At 48.2% G+C, this 17,596-nt stretch overlaps 1 protein-coding gene and 1 long non-coding RNA gene across 4 annotated transcripts in view; one reads left to right on the top strand and one right to left on the bottom strand.

Moving 5' to 3' along the window:
- The window catches only part of Map6 (microtubule-associated protein 6), a 66,210-nt gene extending 53,300 nt beyond the window's left edge, over window positions 1-12,910 (bottom strand). For all 3 annotated transcript variants that reach the window (NM_001398600.1, NM_001398601.1, NM_001398602.1), the window contains exon 1: window positions 10,795-12,910. In NM_001398600.1, coding sequence (NP_001385529.1) covers window positions 10,795-12,362 — 1,568 coding nt within the window. In that variant the 5' untranslated portion in view covers window positions 12,363-12,910. The remainder of the gene's footprint in view (window positions 1-10,794) is intronic.
- On the top strand, window positions 7,465-10,800 carry LOC120099891 (uncharacterized). The gene is made up of 3 exons (XR_005499334.2): window positions 7,465-8,224; window positions 8,815-9,036; window positions 10,032-10,800. It is a non-coding gene; the product is annotated as an uncharacterized LOC120099891 (long non-coding RNA).
- Window positions 12,911-17,596: the final 4,686 nt, after the last annotated feature.

Genomic DNA, 17,596 nt, shown 5'->3' with positions numbered 1-17,596 from the left:
TCTCAAAACACCAGGGCACCTCTCAGACACATCTCTTCCTCTCTCTAGTCTTCCAATAGATCACCCAGCCCTTGCAGGACTCTGATTCTGCCCCTAATTTTCACCTTCATGGTGGCCTGCCTGTAACGCAGACATGTGAATTCATGCGTGCTCCCTTGTGACAGCAGTCCCCTGCTAACAGGATCATGCTCTTGTCACTGGGAACGGAGAGACCCAGTGTCCCAGCCGTTTGTGCTTTTAAGATGCTGCATTGAACTTGGAATAAAACTATTAATCCCCCTGCATTATTATTATGGAATTAAGACCACATAAATCCAACCTAATTCCCTGCTTTTACAGTATAAGCCTCTTTCACAACAGACTATAAGCCCTGCAGGATGGGAAGGATTTAGAAGATGAAGAGGGCTCCGAGGGAAAACCGTGAATTCACATTAGCTAAGTGTGGGGCTCAGGGTGGGATTGGGCCAGAGCACCTGCGATTCCAATGTGCAAACAGGGCTGAGAGCCCACAGGGAAAGCTTCGGGTGTGGGGGTAGAAAGCAGGAAGGCTGGATGCACAAGCTAGGCCTGCTCCTAGAAAGTTCTGACCTCAGGCCAAAGTGCTGGGCCTCACCCTGGAGGGACAGGGGTCCACAGAGAGCTTAGGACAAGGAATAGGGAGATACCCCTTACCAACCTCCAAGGTTCATGGAGGGTGATCGTATGCATCAGGAGAGAGAGACCAGCAGAGGTTTATTAAGATAGACAGCAGCCCTTTCTAGAACAGTGTGCTCAACTAGAGCACCAAGAAACCCCAGGGACATGCTGAAGCTGCACAGATTAGACAGGGCCATGGTCTGGAGTGAGGAGATATGAATTTCAGGGCCTGTCAAACCACTGACCGACTATGAGATCTCATTTTCCACCTTTGCCTTACTACTCTACATTCTTACATTGTAATGTTAGTCCGACTAACTCTGAAGACGACTAACTCTGAAGACAAAGGCAAGTGGACCTCTGTGAGTTAGAGGGCCTGGTCTACATGGCAAGTTCAAGGCCAACCAGGACCACATAGATTTACCCTTAAAGATCATTGAGAAGCCCAAATCAGAGCTTGGAAGACAACTACAATTCCACCTGTAAGGTGCTTGTGCCACAAGCACGAGGGCTTGAGTTCAATGTCCAGCAAGCATGTCAAAAGCCAGGCACGAAGCACATGCTGGAGATGCAGAGGCAGGAGGCTTCTAGAGTTTTCTGGACAGGTATGCCAACCTGGTAAGCAAACCCCAGGTTCTAGTAAGAGATCTTGTCTTAGAAAAAAAAAAAAAAAAAAAAAAAAAGGTAGACCTCACCTGAAGTGTGATGGCCAAGGTTGTCCTTTTGGCACAAGCATGTGTACACGCTCCTAATTAAATATAGATCGATGAATGAATTTGGCAGAGAATAAGCAAATGCAACTGAGGCTCGGTCCTGTCCCCTCCCTCTCCAGTGCTGCTCTCACACACTTTAGCCTCGCCCGCCTTTCTCCTACTCACTGTGTTTAATTGTGAAGGAGCCTTCAGGTAGAAGGCTCGAGAAAATGCTCTCTAGGAAATGTCAGTGAGCTAACTTTCTGAAGTCACTGTAGGAAACAGACAGTGACCGCAGGGTACAGCATAGTGGAGGAGGCGGTGTTTACCCAGCTCTTAAGGGTTTTGTGGCTTGAGGTCTGGGCACAGTTTCTCACACCACATTAGGCTTGACCCTGCAAAAGCCTTTCATTCATGTTCAAATAATTACACATTGTTGGTGTGGGATAAGTGAGGAAAGCCCTTCTTCACACTAGTCCATGTGTCTTGCCAATGGGGAGAAGCTAGGAGGTAGAGACCGCCCGTGATGGGCCTTGCTCTCCTCTTGGGTGGGAAGGCAAGCAGGGAAACCAACCGCCTGTCACTCACGTCTCCCTCCATGCCTGAGAGATCAGCCCATGCCGAACTCTGATCTCAGCATCCTTCCCTCCTCCTCTTCTTCCAGCCAGACCAGCATCAACGGGGTTGGTTCTCACTAACAGATGTGGCTCGGATCTTCTGATCTTCCCTCTCTCCTGAGCATCAAGCTACAGCTTAATTTAGTTACTCGATATTTTGGTTTAAAAGAGTAAACCTAGGGGATGGGGATTTAGCTCAGTGGTAGAGCGCTTACCTAGGAAGCGCAAGGCCCTGGGTTCGGTCCCCAGGTCCGAAAAAAAGAACCAAAAAAAAAAAAAAAAAAAAAAAAAAGAGTAAACCTAGAACAAAGTCTACATGTCTTGACTGTTGGCTCATCTAGACCCATAATGCACTCTCGCTCAGGTGGACAGGCAGAAGACAGACTTTTCCAATACCCCGGAAGGTTCCTTGGGCTCCTTCTCAGGCAACCACCACCATCCTAACCACCACCGTTTGTTTTGAGCTTTGTATGGAAGGGGCCTGCAGTGAATGTAGGGATATTTATTTTTTCTCACTCGCCATGGGGGTCTTTCTTTTTCATCACTGTGCAGCAGTGTGGTTCTCAGTTGGGAATACATTTCTGGCCCCAACAGCATTATCTTATGGAGATACTCTTATTGCTACAACTCAGGGCAGAGAAGGATAGGACATTCCACTGGCACGATGTGGGTAGAGGCTGTGAGTTGAAGCCAGGGATGCCTCCAAATACCTTATAGTGTACAAGGCAGCCCTTCGTACAAAGGAATTGTCCTGTTGAAAATGTCTTAATACAGAGACAGAAAACCCCTGTGTGTCAGTCTCCTAAGCAGTCGTAACAAACTCCCAGGACACAATGGTCAGAAAAATACACAAAGCTGGGCCGGGTAGCAGGAATCCATAATCCCAGCTAAGATGGGAAGCAAGATCACAAGCCAAGGCCTTCTTCAGTGACTTTCAGGCCCACGGGGGTAACTTAGTCAGACCAGGTCTAAAGGAAACACAGGGTTGATGATGTAGCTCAGTGGTAGAGTGCTTGCCTAGCATGCATGAGGCCCTAGATGCATCCCAAGGAGAGATAAGGAGGGGGAGGGGAAGAGAGAAAAGAGAGCCCATATGAACTTATTAGGAAGTTGTGCTGTTCAGTCATCTCTAACAGGTCTCACTGGACTGTGCAGAGCAGGACGCATTTCCTTGACCCTGGTGGTCCCAGATTTATCCCTCGGTCCATCCTTCCCACTGCCAGCAAAGTCACCTTTCCTAAAATCCCCACCCGATTCTGGCCTTCCCTTTGCTTATAGGATAAGGAGCTGGCCTGAGCCTGTCTCAGTCCCTCCTGGAGAGAACTGCTCCTATCTCTTCTAGTACCTTTCCTCAGATGGATCCCTTCCCCATTAGTGCCCACTTAGGGGCAAGCCTAAGCACAACAGTCACATGCTCTACCGAGTGCTTTCTGGATAACGTTCTGGCAGGGTAGAATGTGACAGGCCCCACCCTGCACCGGTAACTGCTCAGCACTTGTGTTTGGGCAGCAGTAACAGTTCTATTTTTTGAGGGTTGGTAGAGTAATGTAAGGCTTCTAGACTTCTGACAGGCACACAGGAGGCCCTTGCTAGCTTCTCGGGGAACATCTTGAGATCTTTTCGGTTTGCAGATTCAGGCCCATCTCGATATTCACCCCATTCGTCAGAGGATGACTGGTACAGTGTTGGATGATGCCAACGCTGTCATGGGGACGGCCCGCCCCTTAATCCTAGCGGGCATTTGTTGTTTCTATGTTGTGTCTGGAACACTGAGGGATTCTTTATACCCAGCTTGGCTGTTTCTGTTTGTCTGTTTTCAGTACGTGTCTGAGTGACTCTCTAGAATTACCTGTGCGGGTTCTCTTTTCTGGGGGAGTCTTGGTATTACACCCCTCAGACAGACATGTACAAGACAGACTAATGACCTGATTAATCCCAACAAGACCAACCTTGAAAAAGAGAAGGCACAAATGAATGCTAGGTATAAAAAGCATATGGCTACAAGCAAATAGATGTATTTAAAATTCACGAGAATGTTATTACCAACTTTATGTCCATGACCCTTGAAATTAGAAACTAGAAAATGTCAATATCAATTACTGGAACTGGCTCAAGAAGAAATAAAAAAACTGGAATAAATAAGTCACAATGAAGATGTCTAAATGGTAGTAAAATACATTCATGAAAAAGACCAGCGGGTGTACAGGAGAATTTTATCAGGTAGTCAAGGAACAGCCCCTCCTACACAACTTGGTTCAAACAATTTAAAAGTAGGGAAGTCAATTCATCTAAATTTATAACCTCAATCCCAATGTTATTTGACCACAATGTGAAAAAAAATTGAAAATAGCAGACCAATTTCACTTATAAATACACAGGTCAGTATTTTAAGTTACAAACAGCAAGCCAAGTTCAGCATAATAAAAATATTCCTTTGAGCAAGGATTTTTATCTCAGGACAAATAATATGACTTAGCATCAGAAAGAACTATCACTATTAAAAAGTAAAACCAGACATCAGTTGACATAGAAAAATTACTCAATAGGATCTAATGCCATCCATGTTTAAAAAAAAAAAAAAAAAAAAAAAAACTCTGAGCAAAGTAGGAGAATGAGAAGTTTCTGAAAAAACAGAGCAGATTTCATTCTTAAAGATAAACTGTGAGAAGCAGCCCTGTGTCCCCAGACAGACAGACATCTGTTGGCACAGACCGCTCCAGACAACACAGAGTACTCATCAATGCGAAACACAAACAAGACACAGACATATTGGAAGCGCGGCAACGGACTACACTTGCTAGAAATACACAATCATCGCCACCGCACCCGCCGACAGAGCTCATTACAGAGTGGTAAGGTTCCCAAACACAAGATTAACTTAGAAAAATAAATGTATCAGGCTAGTGAGACAGAACAAGGGATCCAGAAATGACACACCCGAGTATATGTGACGCTTATATGGAAGAGACGTCACCTATTTGGGGGGGGGGGGGGAAGGTAAGCCTTAAAAAGGGATGGGACAATGACACCTGTGAGAGAGAGGGGAAAGTGGTTTTTCAGGTTTATTTTATTTCTATTTATTTATCCGTGTGTGTGTGTGTGTGTGTGTGTGTGTGTGTGTGTGTGTGTACCCACAGAAGCCAGAAGCCAGTTTCAGACTCCCTGGAGCTGGATTACGCGTGCTTATGAGTAGACTAATGTGGGATGTGGGTGCTGGGAACTCGAGATCACTGCAGGGACAGCAATTTCTCCTGATAGCTGAGCCATCTCTCCAGCCCTGGGGGATTAGATCCCTAACACATCCTACATATGAAGACAAAAACCCAATGAGTTTGCTATAGACTAAACTGTAAAAAGATAATTAAAACCCTGTATGTAGATTACGTATCCACATAAGATCTGTGGAGGAAAGTTGTGTAAGCAAAGGACGTAGCAGACTTGAACAAAGAACATGTTTAATGTGCTTACATATGGGCAACTCATCCCTTAAAAGAAGACAGTGGTGTTTTGACAAAGAAATCCTTAAGTCTTACTTAGCAACAAGAGTAGATTTGGGGGTTGCAATTTTAACTTGCCAGATAGGGTGTGAGGACATGGCCTGGGGATTTGAAGCTTGGAAAGTTCTCCAGGAGGTGCTTCCATATCCTGAGGTTTGAGAACCCTGACTAGAATGACTAAGAATTTAGGATGTTCTGGTTTCCTGGCTATATAGTCTAGATGCACTGCATCAGAATTCCTGGGTGGGGCATCACATATATCAGCATTTTTTAAAAAAGCCTATGTAGTCATTTGTATGCATGTGCACATCTGAACACATGTGCACATGCATGTGGAGGCCAGAGGTTGATAGCAAGTATCTTCCTTGGTCATGCTCCACCTTACATTTTGGCATAAGATCTCACTGAACCTAGAACTCACTCATTTAGCTAGGCTAATTGGCCACTGAGCTCCACGAATGTCACTGTTTGCACCAAAGCTGGGGTCACAGATGCACGCTGCCCCACCTGACATTTTATATGAGTTCTGGGGATCTGGGCTCAGGCATTTGCACAGCAATCAGACTGAGCCATCTCTCCAGGCCCTGCATTGGCATTTTTTTAGAGACCGTACAATACAGAGAGGTTGATGCACTTGCCCTAGGTGAAGACTTGTGTGCAGAGAGGCCTGTGGGTCTTACTGGCTTTCCCTAGGTGAGCATTTCCTTCTGGAGTAACATGGCAGAGCTCAGGCTTTATTCTAAAGAAGACATGACCCCCTTCCTAACACAGCATTAAAGCTCACTCATTGGTTTCCCCCAGCACCTATGTCGGTATAAAGCAGGGCTTGGTGATCATTTTATGCTGTAAGTTCAACCACACAAAATCGAAGGAAATTTATCATTATGGAAGTGAATAAATTTTTCACTAAGTCCTAAAGTCCCATATGACCAACAAACCCAAGACAGAATTAAGCTGTGAAACATACAAACACGACAAAACAATGTCCTTCCTCTGAGCACTCTGGATCGAGCTGGGGAGATGCGGGCTAGCATGTCCAACACATAAGCGAAGACAAAAGAGTTCATATGGTGCACTGTGACTACAAGGGAAGGGATCATTTGGAAAGACAGGACCGAGGAAGGGGCTGAAGGCTCAGCGTCTGAGGCTGTCTTGAGACATTGTTAGGACTTGGCAGAAGAAACTAGGGACGTATGCAGTCGGTGCATTGGGCATAAGCCAAGCCAGACCCGCCTTCTCTAACCTTTACTCGAGGCTGGAAGGCAGACACCCTGCTATTGCTTCCTTCTTTCAAGTGTTTGCTGTTGCTTTACTAATTTCACCTCCCAGAGCCTCTACTGATTACATCTGGGAAGGGGTTGTTATTAGCACTGCTGCAGGGAGCACCTGGTGCCACATCCATCCCTGTTAGCTGACAGCCAGGGCAATGGGGTTGACTGGGAGGGGAATTTTAATGCCTTCCTTAGGACTCATCTATCTCCTGACTGAGGATGCCAGGTCAAATGTCATAAATGGCTTCCCAATAAAATCTACCTTTAAGACATGGTTCTCGATTTTATAGTGTTATCTATGTCAGAAGAATGTATTAAAATTTTATCAACCTCATGATTACGGAGAAGGGCAAAGATACCCCCAGATACCATTTACACCTGCTGACCAGGACAATATCTCAAAACCAGAGTAGCCCAGGGTAGTTGATGTTATTAGTCACTGACTGCACATTAGCACATATATGATTCTGCATACAGAATGACCAGTGTGTGGCGATGATAGATCACTTGTTCTTTTCTGTCTAGTAAAGCACACTGCTCACATTGCTGCCAAGTGATGGATGTCACTTGTAAAGCCCACGAGAGGGACCAGCCACCATGGCATAAACGCACCATGACTTATGGAAAGTGGCAGAAGAGAGGGTCGTATAAATCAAATTACCATTGACGTGGAACCTAATTTGGTTTCTATGGTGACATCAGGCCCCTCTACAATGGATATGGGGCATAGTTAAATTAAAGAGCTATCCAGAATCATAGCAAGGAAAAGAATATCAGACAATAGGGGAGGAAAAAAACAATGTTCCGAATAGGTCTATACACCGCAGACATTTTTTAATCTACACTGTATGTTAATTTATAGACTATATTACTTCTTCCCAGACACTTTCACCCGAAAGTCCATGTCTCTGAAATTGATTAATGTTTCTTACGGAACAACCACAGCAACCAAGTAAGTTTCACAACAAATTTGTCATAAATTCAAATTGTTCATTAAAGAAATGTCTGCTTTTTTTCCTCTTAGAAAGACACATTTTCTTAATGTTTCAAAATACAGCAAAAGGGCACAGATGGGCACAAAAAAATCAAATATATGTGTTTTACAGAAAATGTGATTTAAAAAGAATTGAGGTGTTCAAAGATTGTTCATAATGAGTTGATAGAATTCTGGCTGGATAAAAGCGGTCATTCTCACTGGCTTCAAGAGAATCTCGTCCCCTACACGAGTCTGACCAGCTGGTATTTGTGTAACTGGAACCCTGAAGGAGGGAAGCATGCCTACCACAGGTAAGTCTTTGTTGCAGGGTACATTGCTATACGGAACAAAGGCACAGACCAACATTTGGACTGAGTCGTCACATCTGAGGGGCGTGCTCATTTTCGAGCTGTCTGACTCAGCTTCCACAAATAGAACAACTCCAGCCAGCTTAGAAACACAAACGGAACAGGATCCCCCAAGGCGGTGTGGGAGCCTTGGCTCGCTGAGTCCAACTGGCATGAACACTATGAAGGTAAGAAGAGGTGGATCCTGCTGGTGGCTGGTAAGGTTCCACCCACCAGGGCGTGGCAGAGTGGAAATGGAAGAGGAAAGGGGGAGCAGGAATCCAATGCCAGGGCATGCACAGACCGACCTCTCAGATAAACGAACAAGGATTTGTGAGCACAAGTACCCTGGCAGAACCAGACACTCTGAGCATCTTGGCTTGTGGGTGTTTCATGCCCCTTCCTGTTTGTTTCCGTCTCTCTTTTGATCCTCCATTGCTAGTATAAACAATATTATGTAAACTCCACTTCCCTGTGGCTGTCCAAGGAAAAGGAGTTTTGTCCTTGCTTGACCAGAGCTTCGAAAGGAAGTGAGAGACTACTGCTGAGAGGCAGTCTGGTTGTGATACCAGTTAACCCAGAGAGAGGTACCTAGTGGGACCTTTCCTGCAGAATGCAGGAAGATGTGGAATTCTGAGGCAGGGGTTTGATTTTTGCCTTAACAATAGAGTCTCTATGAATGGCAGTCTCCTTGCTGCATGTGGGGAGTGCCTGCCCTGTCTACTGAAGAGGTTAGCAGAAGACACTAACTCTGTAGCCCTTCCTTCCACACTTGCAGGAAAAGGGCACCTAACTGACTGTGGCACTGAATGAAGACCTCAGGAGCCAGACCTGCACAAGGCTAGCTCCATGACTACCATGCACATCTGCTTCCTCAGTACCCTAGCCCAGTGCTACACGTTCAAGTCAACCACCATCTATCAGCTAGATGATGTTGGTTGAAACATAAAGGAAGGCCTGAAAGCTAAACGTTCAGAGATGTGCATTGGATGGATGTGAGGTGAGAACACAGGCTGGAAGGGCCAAGGCTGCATACAGCACAGGGAGGATGGTAGAGAAGGGTGTGTGTGGGTGAAGATGGGGGATGTTTCCATGCTTGAAAGCGTTCATTTACAAGGAGTGTGAATGTGCCAGAGGATAAGGAACACATTAATGGCTGTCCTCTGAGAGACTCCACCCAGCAGCTGACTCAGACAGATACCCACAGCCAAGCAGCGGCTCGAGCTTGGGGACTCTTATGAAAGAATAGGGGGAAGGATTGTGGGGCCCCAACTCCACAGGAAGACCAACAGGGTCAACTAACCTGGACCCTTAGGGGCCCTCAGAAATTGAACCACCAATCAAAGAGCATACACAGGCCTCCCTGCATATATACAGCAGGTGTGCAGCTTGGTCTTCAAGGGGGTCCCAAACAACTGGAGCAGGGGCTACCCCAAAGCTGTTGCCTGTTGGGGGCTATGTTCTTCTAGCTGGGCTGCCTTGTCTGGCCTCAGTGGGAGAGGATGTGCCTAGCTCTGCAGAAACTTGATGTACCAGGGTGGGGAGATACTCAGGGGGAGGCCCTACCCACTCAGAGAGGAAGGGGAGAGGGGAATGGGGAGAGGGATTGTAGGGTGGTGCCACAGGAGGAGGGCAGTGAGCCCAAAGTAAAGCAAATAAGTAAATAAATAAACAAAAAAGTAAAAAAGAAAAAGAAAGACATCTGAACACAAAGGAAGAAATAAATAAGCTGTCTCAATGGAGAAGAGGGCTGGGGACATCTAGGAAGCTGAGACAAGAGTCACGTGGTGTCACATAGGATATCATAACAGAAACAAAATCTATCACTACGTCTCTGGCATGGCCAGTCCTCCTGAGTCACTTCTTCCGATCTTTCCATCGGCTACAGCAATGTGTGGCATTTAGTCTCTACTCAGATCTGTACAGAACATGTCATCTTAAATCAGTCCTTGTGTGGATGGTTCTAAGTGGACTATTACTGATTCTATCTTACAGATATGAACGTGAGGCCCAGGAAGGTTAAGAAGCTCGCCCAAGGGGTTGGGGATTTGGCTCAGTGGTAGAGCGCTTGCCTAGGAAGCGCAAGGTCCTGGGTTCGATCCCCAGCCCCGAAAAAAAAGAAAAAAAAAGATTATTAAAAAAAAAAGATTATAAAAAAAAAAAAGAAGCTCCTCCAATGTGTCAAAGATACTGAAGCAGCAGGAGGGAAATGACTACAGGGTACTAGAGGTTGAAGAGAAGAGCCAGTTGTAAAGAGCAGGTAGAGAACCTAGAAAAGGGTGTGGCTCTTGAGTGTCCGCCAGGAACTGGGGGAGTAATCGAATAGGAAGAGACCAAGAGAATGCAAGGGACTGGGATGGAGAAAGGGTCTCATGGAAAGAAGTGATGGATGCTGGTGGAGCCAACTAGGGGGCGGGAGCCAGGCTAAGGCAGCAGGTGAATTGATGGGACAAGAGGAAGCTGACAGGGTCTCTCTCTCTCTGTGGGGCAGGCAGGGTGCTGAGCTGGTCAGCCAGGAGGGAAATGTGGCTTAGGGGTGGCACAAAGATCAAGCTGGGAAGACCAGTGTGGAAACTATTAAGGGCTTTCCCACAGGGCGGGGCAGTGAAGTCTGGGTTGAAAGGGTTCTGGAATGATGGCTGGAGAGGGCGTGGTCTGGCACTGGGGAAGAAGCTGAATGCGAAGCTTTCGGTGGGGGAAAATGGGTGGTCCTCGCGAGGGAATGAGGGTGACCAGCATCGCCTGCTGCCCGTCTCACCTGTAGGAGCTGCTTACTGTACTCGTCACCTCCTCCCGAATTTGCCTGTTGAGGGCATCAGCCACCGCGCGCCCTTTGCCTCCTTCGGGCCCTGTGCCTTGGGCATGGGCAGCGGTCGTCTGCTCGTGCCCCTCGGAGCGACGCACCATCCAGGCCGGCCCCGCCTTCCTCCTCGTGTCGCGTTCATCTGCACCAGATGCCTTTCCAGCGGCAGGGCCGCCCTCCTGGGTCTGGGACTGGGCGGGTGGCAGCGGCGTCTCTTCGTGCCCTTCGGTGCGAGTCACCATCCACGCGGGTCCCGCCTTCCGGCGTGTGTCACGCTGATCTGCACCGGACGCCTTTCCAGCGGCAGGGCCGCCCTCCTGGGTCTGGGACTGGGCGGGTGGCAGCGGCGTCTCTTCGTGCCCTTCGGTGCGAGTCACCATCCACGCGGGTCCCGCCTTCCGGCGTGTGTCACGCTGATCTGCACCGGACGCCTTTCCAGCTGCAGGACCGCCTTCCTGGGTCTGGGACTGGGCCGGGGGCAGAGGCTTCTCCTCGTGCCCTTCGGTGCGAGTCACCATCCACGCGGGTCCCGCCTTCCGGCGTGTGTCACGCTGATCTGCACCGGACGCCTTTCCAGCTGCAGGACCGCCTTCCTGGGTCTGGGACTGGGCCGGGGGCAGAGGCTTCTCCTCGTGCCCTTCGGTGCGAGTCACCATCCACGCGGGTCCCGCCTTCCGGCGTGTGTCACGCTGATCTGCACCGGACGCCTTTCCAGCTGCAGGACCGCCTTCCTGGGTCTGGGACTGGGCCGGGGGCAGAGGCTTCTCCTCGTGCCCTTCGGTGCGAGTCACCATCCATGCTGGCCCTGCCTTCCGGCGTGTGTCACGCTGGTCTGCACCGGACGCCTTTCCGGCCGCCGGCACCCCGGCTCCTCCAGCACCCTCCGGGTCCCGGGCATCAGCAGAAAGTTGTATGGGCCCGCGCTCTTGGCTTTGAGGCCGACGCTTGGGCATCCCGAGAACAGGCGGGGAAGGCTGCGAAGTCGCAGGGATCTGCACGGGCTTGGGGATCCAGGGGTGGTCCCCGCGGCGGGGCAGTGGCCAGGCGCGGAAGTCCTTCTGGTACTGGGTCTCGCGCTCGAAGGGCGCGTCGGACGGCTGGTACTCGCTTCGCGGCCGGCAGCTGGGCTCGGGCCGCTGCACCTTCCAGGCACGGTAGTCCTGTCGCATCACCGAGTCCGCCGGGCCTGAGCCGGAAGTGGAGCCGGAGGCCGCGCCCAAGCCCAGCCCGCTCCGGCCGGGGGCGGCTGCAGTCTCGCGGTCACCGCTGGGCCCGGGTGCCGGCCCTGTTGCCCGGGCAACTGCATCCGACTCTCCCTGGGCTGGCTGCGTCTCTATGGCGACAGCACGCGAGGGGGGCGCTAACCCGGGCTGCGGCGGCGCTGGTGGCTGCGGAGGGGCGCCTGGATGTTCGGTGGCCTCCGAGTACTTGGTGAAAACCAGCGGCACCGCAATGTCCGCCTTGTCCAGCTGGTTCCAGAAGCGGGCTATGCAGCAGGCCCTAGTGATGCACGGCCACGCCATAATGCTAGTCGCAAAGCCTTTTTGTGGTCCTAAATCAAACCTCCGATCTCCCTTTAACTCCAACCCAGACCCGCCAATGTGGATCCCACTGCTTCCTCCCCTTAAAAGCCCTTTGCCTCGTCCTCCTCCCTCAAAAAGCACCCGGGGACGAGGTACCACTGAAAGTCCGTAAAGTCCCTCGATTACCGGCTGTAAACGCCTTCTGCAGAGGACCTGCTGTGACCAGTGAAGAATGGGAGCGAGGCTCGGCGTCCCAGAGTCCAGGCCTAGGGCGTCTGGGCGCGCCCTCTCTGCGACTGCGGTGTCTAGCAGACCCCGGCCGAGCAAGGAGATGCTTGGCAAGGAGGCTGTGGGCTTAAGCCATGGCGCAGCGAGAGGGCTGGGCAGGATCTGCAAACAGGCTTCTGTCTCCTTTCCGTCTGGTTCAGCCGGCCGCCTAGCGAGGCTTGGCAGCGGTCACCTCCAACCCAGACAGAGCAGAGAGCACAACGGCCTCCGCCGTATCTATACCCCTGGTGATGCCGCAGCCGACGCCGCCGTCGTCTTTTGCTGCAGAGAGGCGGCCCCACCCTTTTTTGCGGCTCAGCAAGGGAGGGGGGTGATCAAGAAAAGATGCTGAGAGTATGCGCGCTGCAGAAAAAAAAAAAAATCACCTGCTGTCGTCAGGGCGCGCTGCTGAGAGGTTGCCCTCTCCCTGTCCCCTCCTCCCTTCTCTCTGGCAGCTCCTCCCTCCTCTGTTCCCAGGCAACAGCAGAACTGGGTCCTTGATAGGTTCAAGTCCCAAGCTCCTGAGGACTTGCTGTCCTTGAGTTGCTAGCTTCACATCCTAGAACCGAGTCAATCACTGAATATTAATTTTTTTAAAGTGTAAGACCGCCCTGCCTCCATGAAATGTCTGTTCCAGACTAGATGCTTTGGCTTATTTTTAAAAATCATTTTCACTTTTAATTATATGCTTTTGTCTATGTGTGGGTCTAGGCACATAGGTGCTGGTGACAGCTGAGGCCAGAGGGCCAGAGGTACCAGATTTTCCTGGTGCTGCACAGGTGATTATGAGCTCCCACCCCACCCACATATGAATGCTGGACTCAGACTTGGGTCCTCTGGAACACCAATACAAGTTTTTAACCACTCAGCCATCTCCTCAGCCCCTGAATAGGTACTTTTAAAGGGGGAGTTGCTGTTAATTGGTCAGCTACTAGGCTGTACTTATGTTCAGTGTTGCTGGCTCTTGACCTAAGCCTATATATGCAGGGCTTCCCAGGGTGGATGAGATTGGGAGAGGCCAGCCTAGTGGTACTGTGGCTGTTCCTTCTTTAAGCAACTGGGAAGTAGAGAATCTACTCTCCCAGGGGAAAAAATGGTTCTTTTCCAGCCCAGATGTGACACTGGGGCAAAGGTAGAAAATGGAAGGTTCTGGAAAGGGGCCTAAGGGAGGAGGTAAGCGGTTGGGCAGGAGACATTTCCCTAGAAAAAGGCAAGATCTCCTTGAGGGGATTCTCTGTGGTGTTCCTGCCTTCTTTTCTACTTTGGAGTTGAACAGACTTTGGAATCTAATGGACCTGGTTTCGCTCTGATATTTTGTGAAGTGGGTTGCTTCTGGGCTACAGTCCCCTCGTGAGGGATGGTAGAGTTAATAGATGCCTCGGGGTGGTTTCACTCTGAGCAGAAGCCTCGAGTCCATATTCAGGGATTCAGATCCTGGCTTCTGCACTTTTGGCTGTAAGGCATAGACAAATCATGGCAGCCTCTGATCTTTAACTTTATCTCTGAACAGGGGCATCTACTGCAAAGTTATTCTGAAAACCGAAATGACACAATTCCCTAGAAATATTAGCTGCAACTCCTGGCAATGGAAGTGACTTCTTGAGCAGAAGCTGTTAATATTCAAAAGGCCTATCCAAAAGCCCACAGGCAGAGCTTCCCAGATAAGCCACTGAAAAGCCTGCTCCTCTGAGATCTCTTGCTTTCTCAGGGGGAAAAAAAAAGAAGAATCCATTTTCTTAAAAGTCCCTATTGTTTATTTACTTTTAACTAAATTACTTGTGGTGTGTGTGCATATGTATATGTCTAAAGGAGGATGCTGGGTATTCTGCTGTATCAGTCTCTGCCTTGGGACATTCTCTGTCCCCTTGAGACAAGGCTTCTCACTGAATCTCAAGCTGGGGTCAATGGCCAGCAGGCCCTGCAGCTCTCCTGGCTCTGCCCCCTACAATGCTCACCTGACCACACCCTGACTTATGCCTCACTGCATAGGATTTGAACGCATGTCCTCATGCTTGCACAGCAAGGGAACTGCATTAGAAGTCCAAAATCCTGAAAGGGAAGAGTACATTATTAGAAGGTGAATATGCCTTTCTGGGGTGAACCCCCTAGACCTGTCTCTCTGGATTAACCCTTAAGGGGGAGACAAGGTCCTGCTGCCACTTGAGGTAGATAGCATCCTTTCTGATACAGGCAAAGTCAAATAGTAAGCAGTGTTTCAGATTAGCTCTGACTTAGTAATAAGCCCTAAGGGTCCTTCATATCTTCCCATAGCTCGGTATTTCATTTCTTTTCTCTGTACTATTACCTTATATGGGTATTCCATAGTTTACTTATCCATTCACCTACTGAATGGCATGCTGGTTGTTTTATTTTGGGGGATTATAAAAAAAGCTGCTGAAACAGTATATAGGGTTTTGTACAGATGTAAGCAAGCCGTGAACTCCTTTGGGTAATTGTGAGCAGGGTTGTGATCACAGGGCCAAAGCATTGTTAATTTTATAACAAAGCGAACTGCCTTCCACAGTGGTTGTGCCAGTTTTGAGTTCTCAGTATTAACTAATGAGAGCTCCTGTCTCTCCATCCCTTGCTGGTGTTTGCTGCTGTCTGTGTTTTGGTTACATTTTTTTTGTTTAATTTGCAAGTCTCTAGCAACGTACTACATTGTGCAGTTTTTTCTCTTATGCCAATTTGGCCAGGGACAACTTCTTTGGTGAGGGATCTGTTCAAGGGATTGTCCTCCCACCTGGAGATACATGTATGCGATGGCATGCCCAGCCACAGGCATACACACTTATGATAGATAGATAGATAGATAGATAGATAGATAGATAGATAGATAGATATGGACAGATGGACAGACAGACAGACAGATAAAAAATCTGATATTTAGTAGTGCTTATGTTAGAAGCAAGCCCTGGTTTAATAGCCAGCAATGTGCAGATATAATTCCACACACACACACCAGATTAATGTGGAAGATCATGAGTCAGCTCAAAAGTGTGATCGTATTTGATACCCAACAATCAAATCAATATCCTGGAAGTTAGACCTTTCCATATATATTAAAGGTGCCCACTCAGCTCCATGCTTTATCATGAAATGCTGGGCTTTCCCCCTTCTCCCCCCCCCCCCCCCGGAGCTGGGGACAGAACCCAGGGCCTTGCGCTTCCTAGGCAAGCGCTCTACCACTGAGCTAAATCCCCAACCCCTTTCCCCTTCTTCATTAGGGGATTGTGGGACACAGTCACAGGCTTCAGTTTTAAAGCTATGTAGTCCTTGGAGGACTCACAGGACTTCTGCTGTGGCTGCCATGAGATCAGAAGTAGGGACGAAAGACGCAAGATGATGGCATCTTTGAATTCTGGGACCAGAATAAAATAATGATAATATTTTAAGATCAAAAATATTTATTTGGAGTCCTAGAATTTCAAAATAATGAAACAACAGAGTTCCGGAATCATGAAATAAATGAAAAGTAGATCAAATATAAGAAGCTAGAAATTACAGATTCACATACATGTCTCTCCCTCTCTCTCTCTCTCTCTCTCTCTCTCTCTCTCTCTCTCTCGCCCCACCCCCACTGGTTGTTGCTATAGGCTATCATAGACTAAATGTATGTGTCCACCACATGCATTTATTACACCTATGTTAAAACCCTAACCAAAGCGCTAGCTTTAGGGGAAGTATGGGTGAAGTCATGAGGATGCTGCCCCCAACTCACGCACACATCAGACACGTGCCCTTATAAGAAGAGGAAGAGGCTGGAGTCACATGTTTGCAGCATCTGCATAGCAGGAAACGGGTCTTCACCAGACACCACTTGTATCTATCAGAGCTTTGATCTTGTACTTCCCAGGCCCTGGAACTGTGGGTAATGAATGCATGCTGTTTCAGCTCCCGGTCTATGGTGTTCTGTCACAGAACCCAAGCAGGCTAAGAGACACAGTAAACATGCCTTCTTTTTGTTGACTTAAAAGAAAATTTTCCTTTATACAAGATGAGTGCATTTGGAAGACACATTTTTAAAACAACTATAAAGTCCTCAGATTTCTGAGAGCCCTGTCACTCGTTATCTGGTCCAAATACTACACTAAGTAAGATCACCTGACACTCTGTGACTTGTTTGTTACCCAAGGAATTGTCTTCCGTTAATTTTAACAACTGTTGGTGTCTCTTGCCCAGCATACTTACTATGATAATGTTTGTCAAATGATGATTTCTCTGACTCCATTATTCCCTCTACACATAGAATAAAATATGTCTAATGCAGAGAAAAATAAACATGCTTTCGGTAGGTCACCTTCTAGCTTGTAGCCGAGTACAAATCCTACAGCAGACAGCAATGGTTTTAAGTCCTTTGTGGTCTTTAAACATATAGTGGCAGAAGTCTTTAATTGCAACACTCAGGAACCAGAGGCAGGCAAATCACTGTGAGTTCAAAGCCAGCTACATAAAGAGACTGTCACGGAGAGAGAAAGGGGGAGAGTGCAGAGAGAGAGGCAGAGAGACAGACAGTTTTCTTTGATCAGTAAGCCTGTTTCTTCCTCACAGACAATGTCTCCTGTAGCACACAGTAAGTTTGTACTAATGAGGCTCTCCCTAGAAACAGCACATTCTGTTTTATTGGTTTATTTACTTATTCCTGGACAAACAATACAAAGATCATGTGTGTTAAAGCCCCCTTTTCTCTCCCTCCTCTCCTCCTCCTCCTTGTTTTCTGTGTTATTTATCTTTTCACAGATATTTCTAAGTTCTTACTAAGTACCAGGTCCCATCCCACGCCGTATGACACAACACCAAACAAAGCAAGCCAATCCCTGTGTGGCCCTTGGGCAGTGCAAGCTGCCTTTCATTGTCCCATATTAATTTTGGAATCAGTCTTACCAATTCTTGACAATTCTAATGGAAAGAAAAGTTTCATGAAATGTTTTACGGGACTCCATAGACTAGATACGCTGTGTTCTGAT

The sequence above is a fragment of the Rattus norvegicus genome, chromosome 1 (assembly GCF_036323735.1).
Source record: "Rattus norvegicus strain BN/NHsdMcwi chromosome 1, GRCr8, whole genome shotgun sequence".
Lineage (NCBI taxonomy): Eukaryota > Metazoa > Chordata > Mammalia > Rodentia > Muridae > Rattus > Rattus norvegicus.
This window is presented reverse-complemented; position numbering and strand designations above follow the sequence as displayed.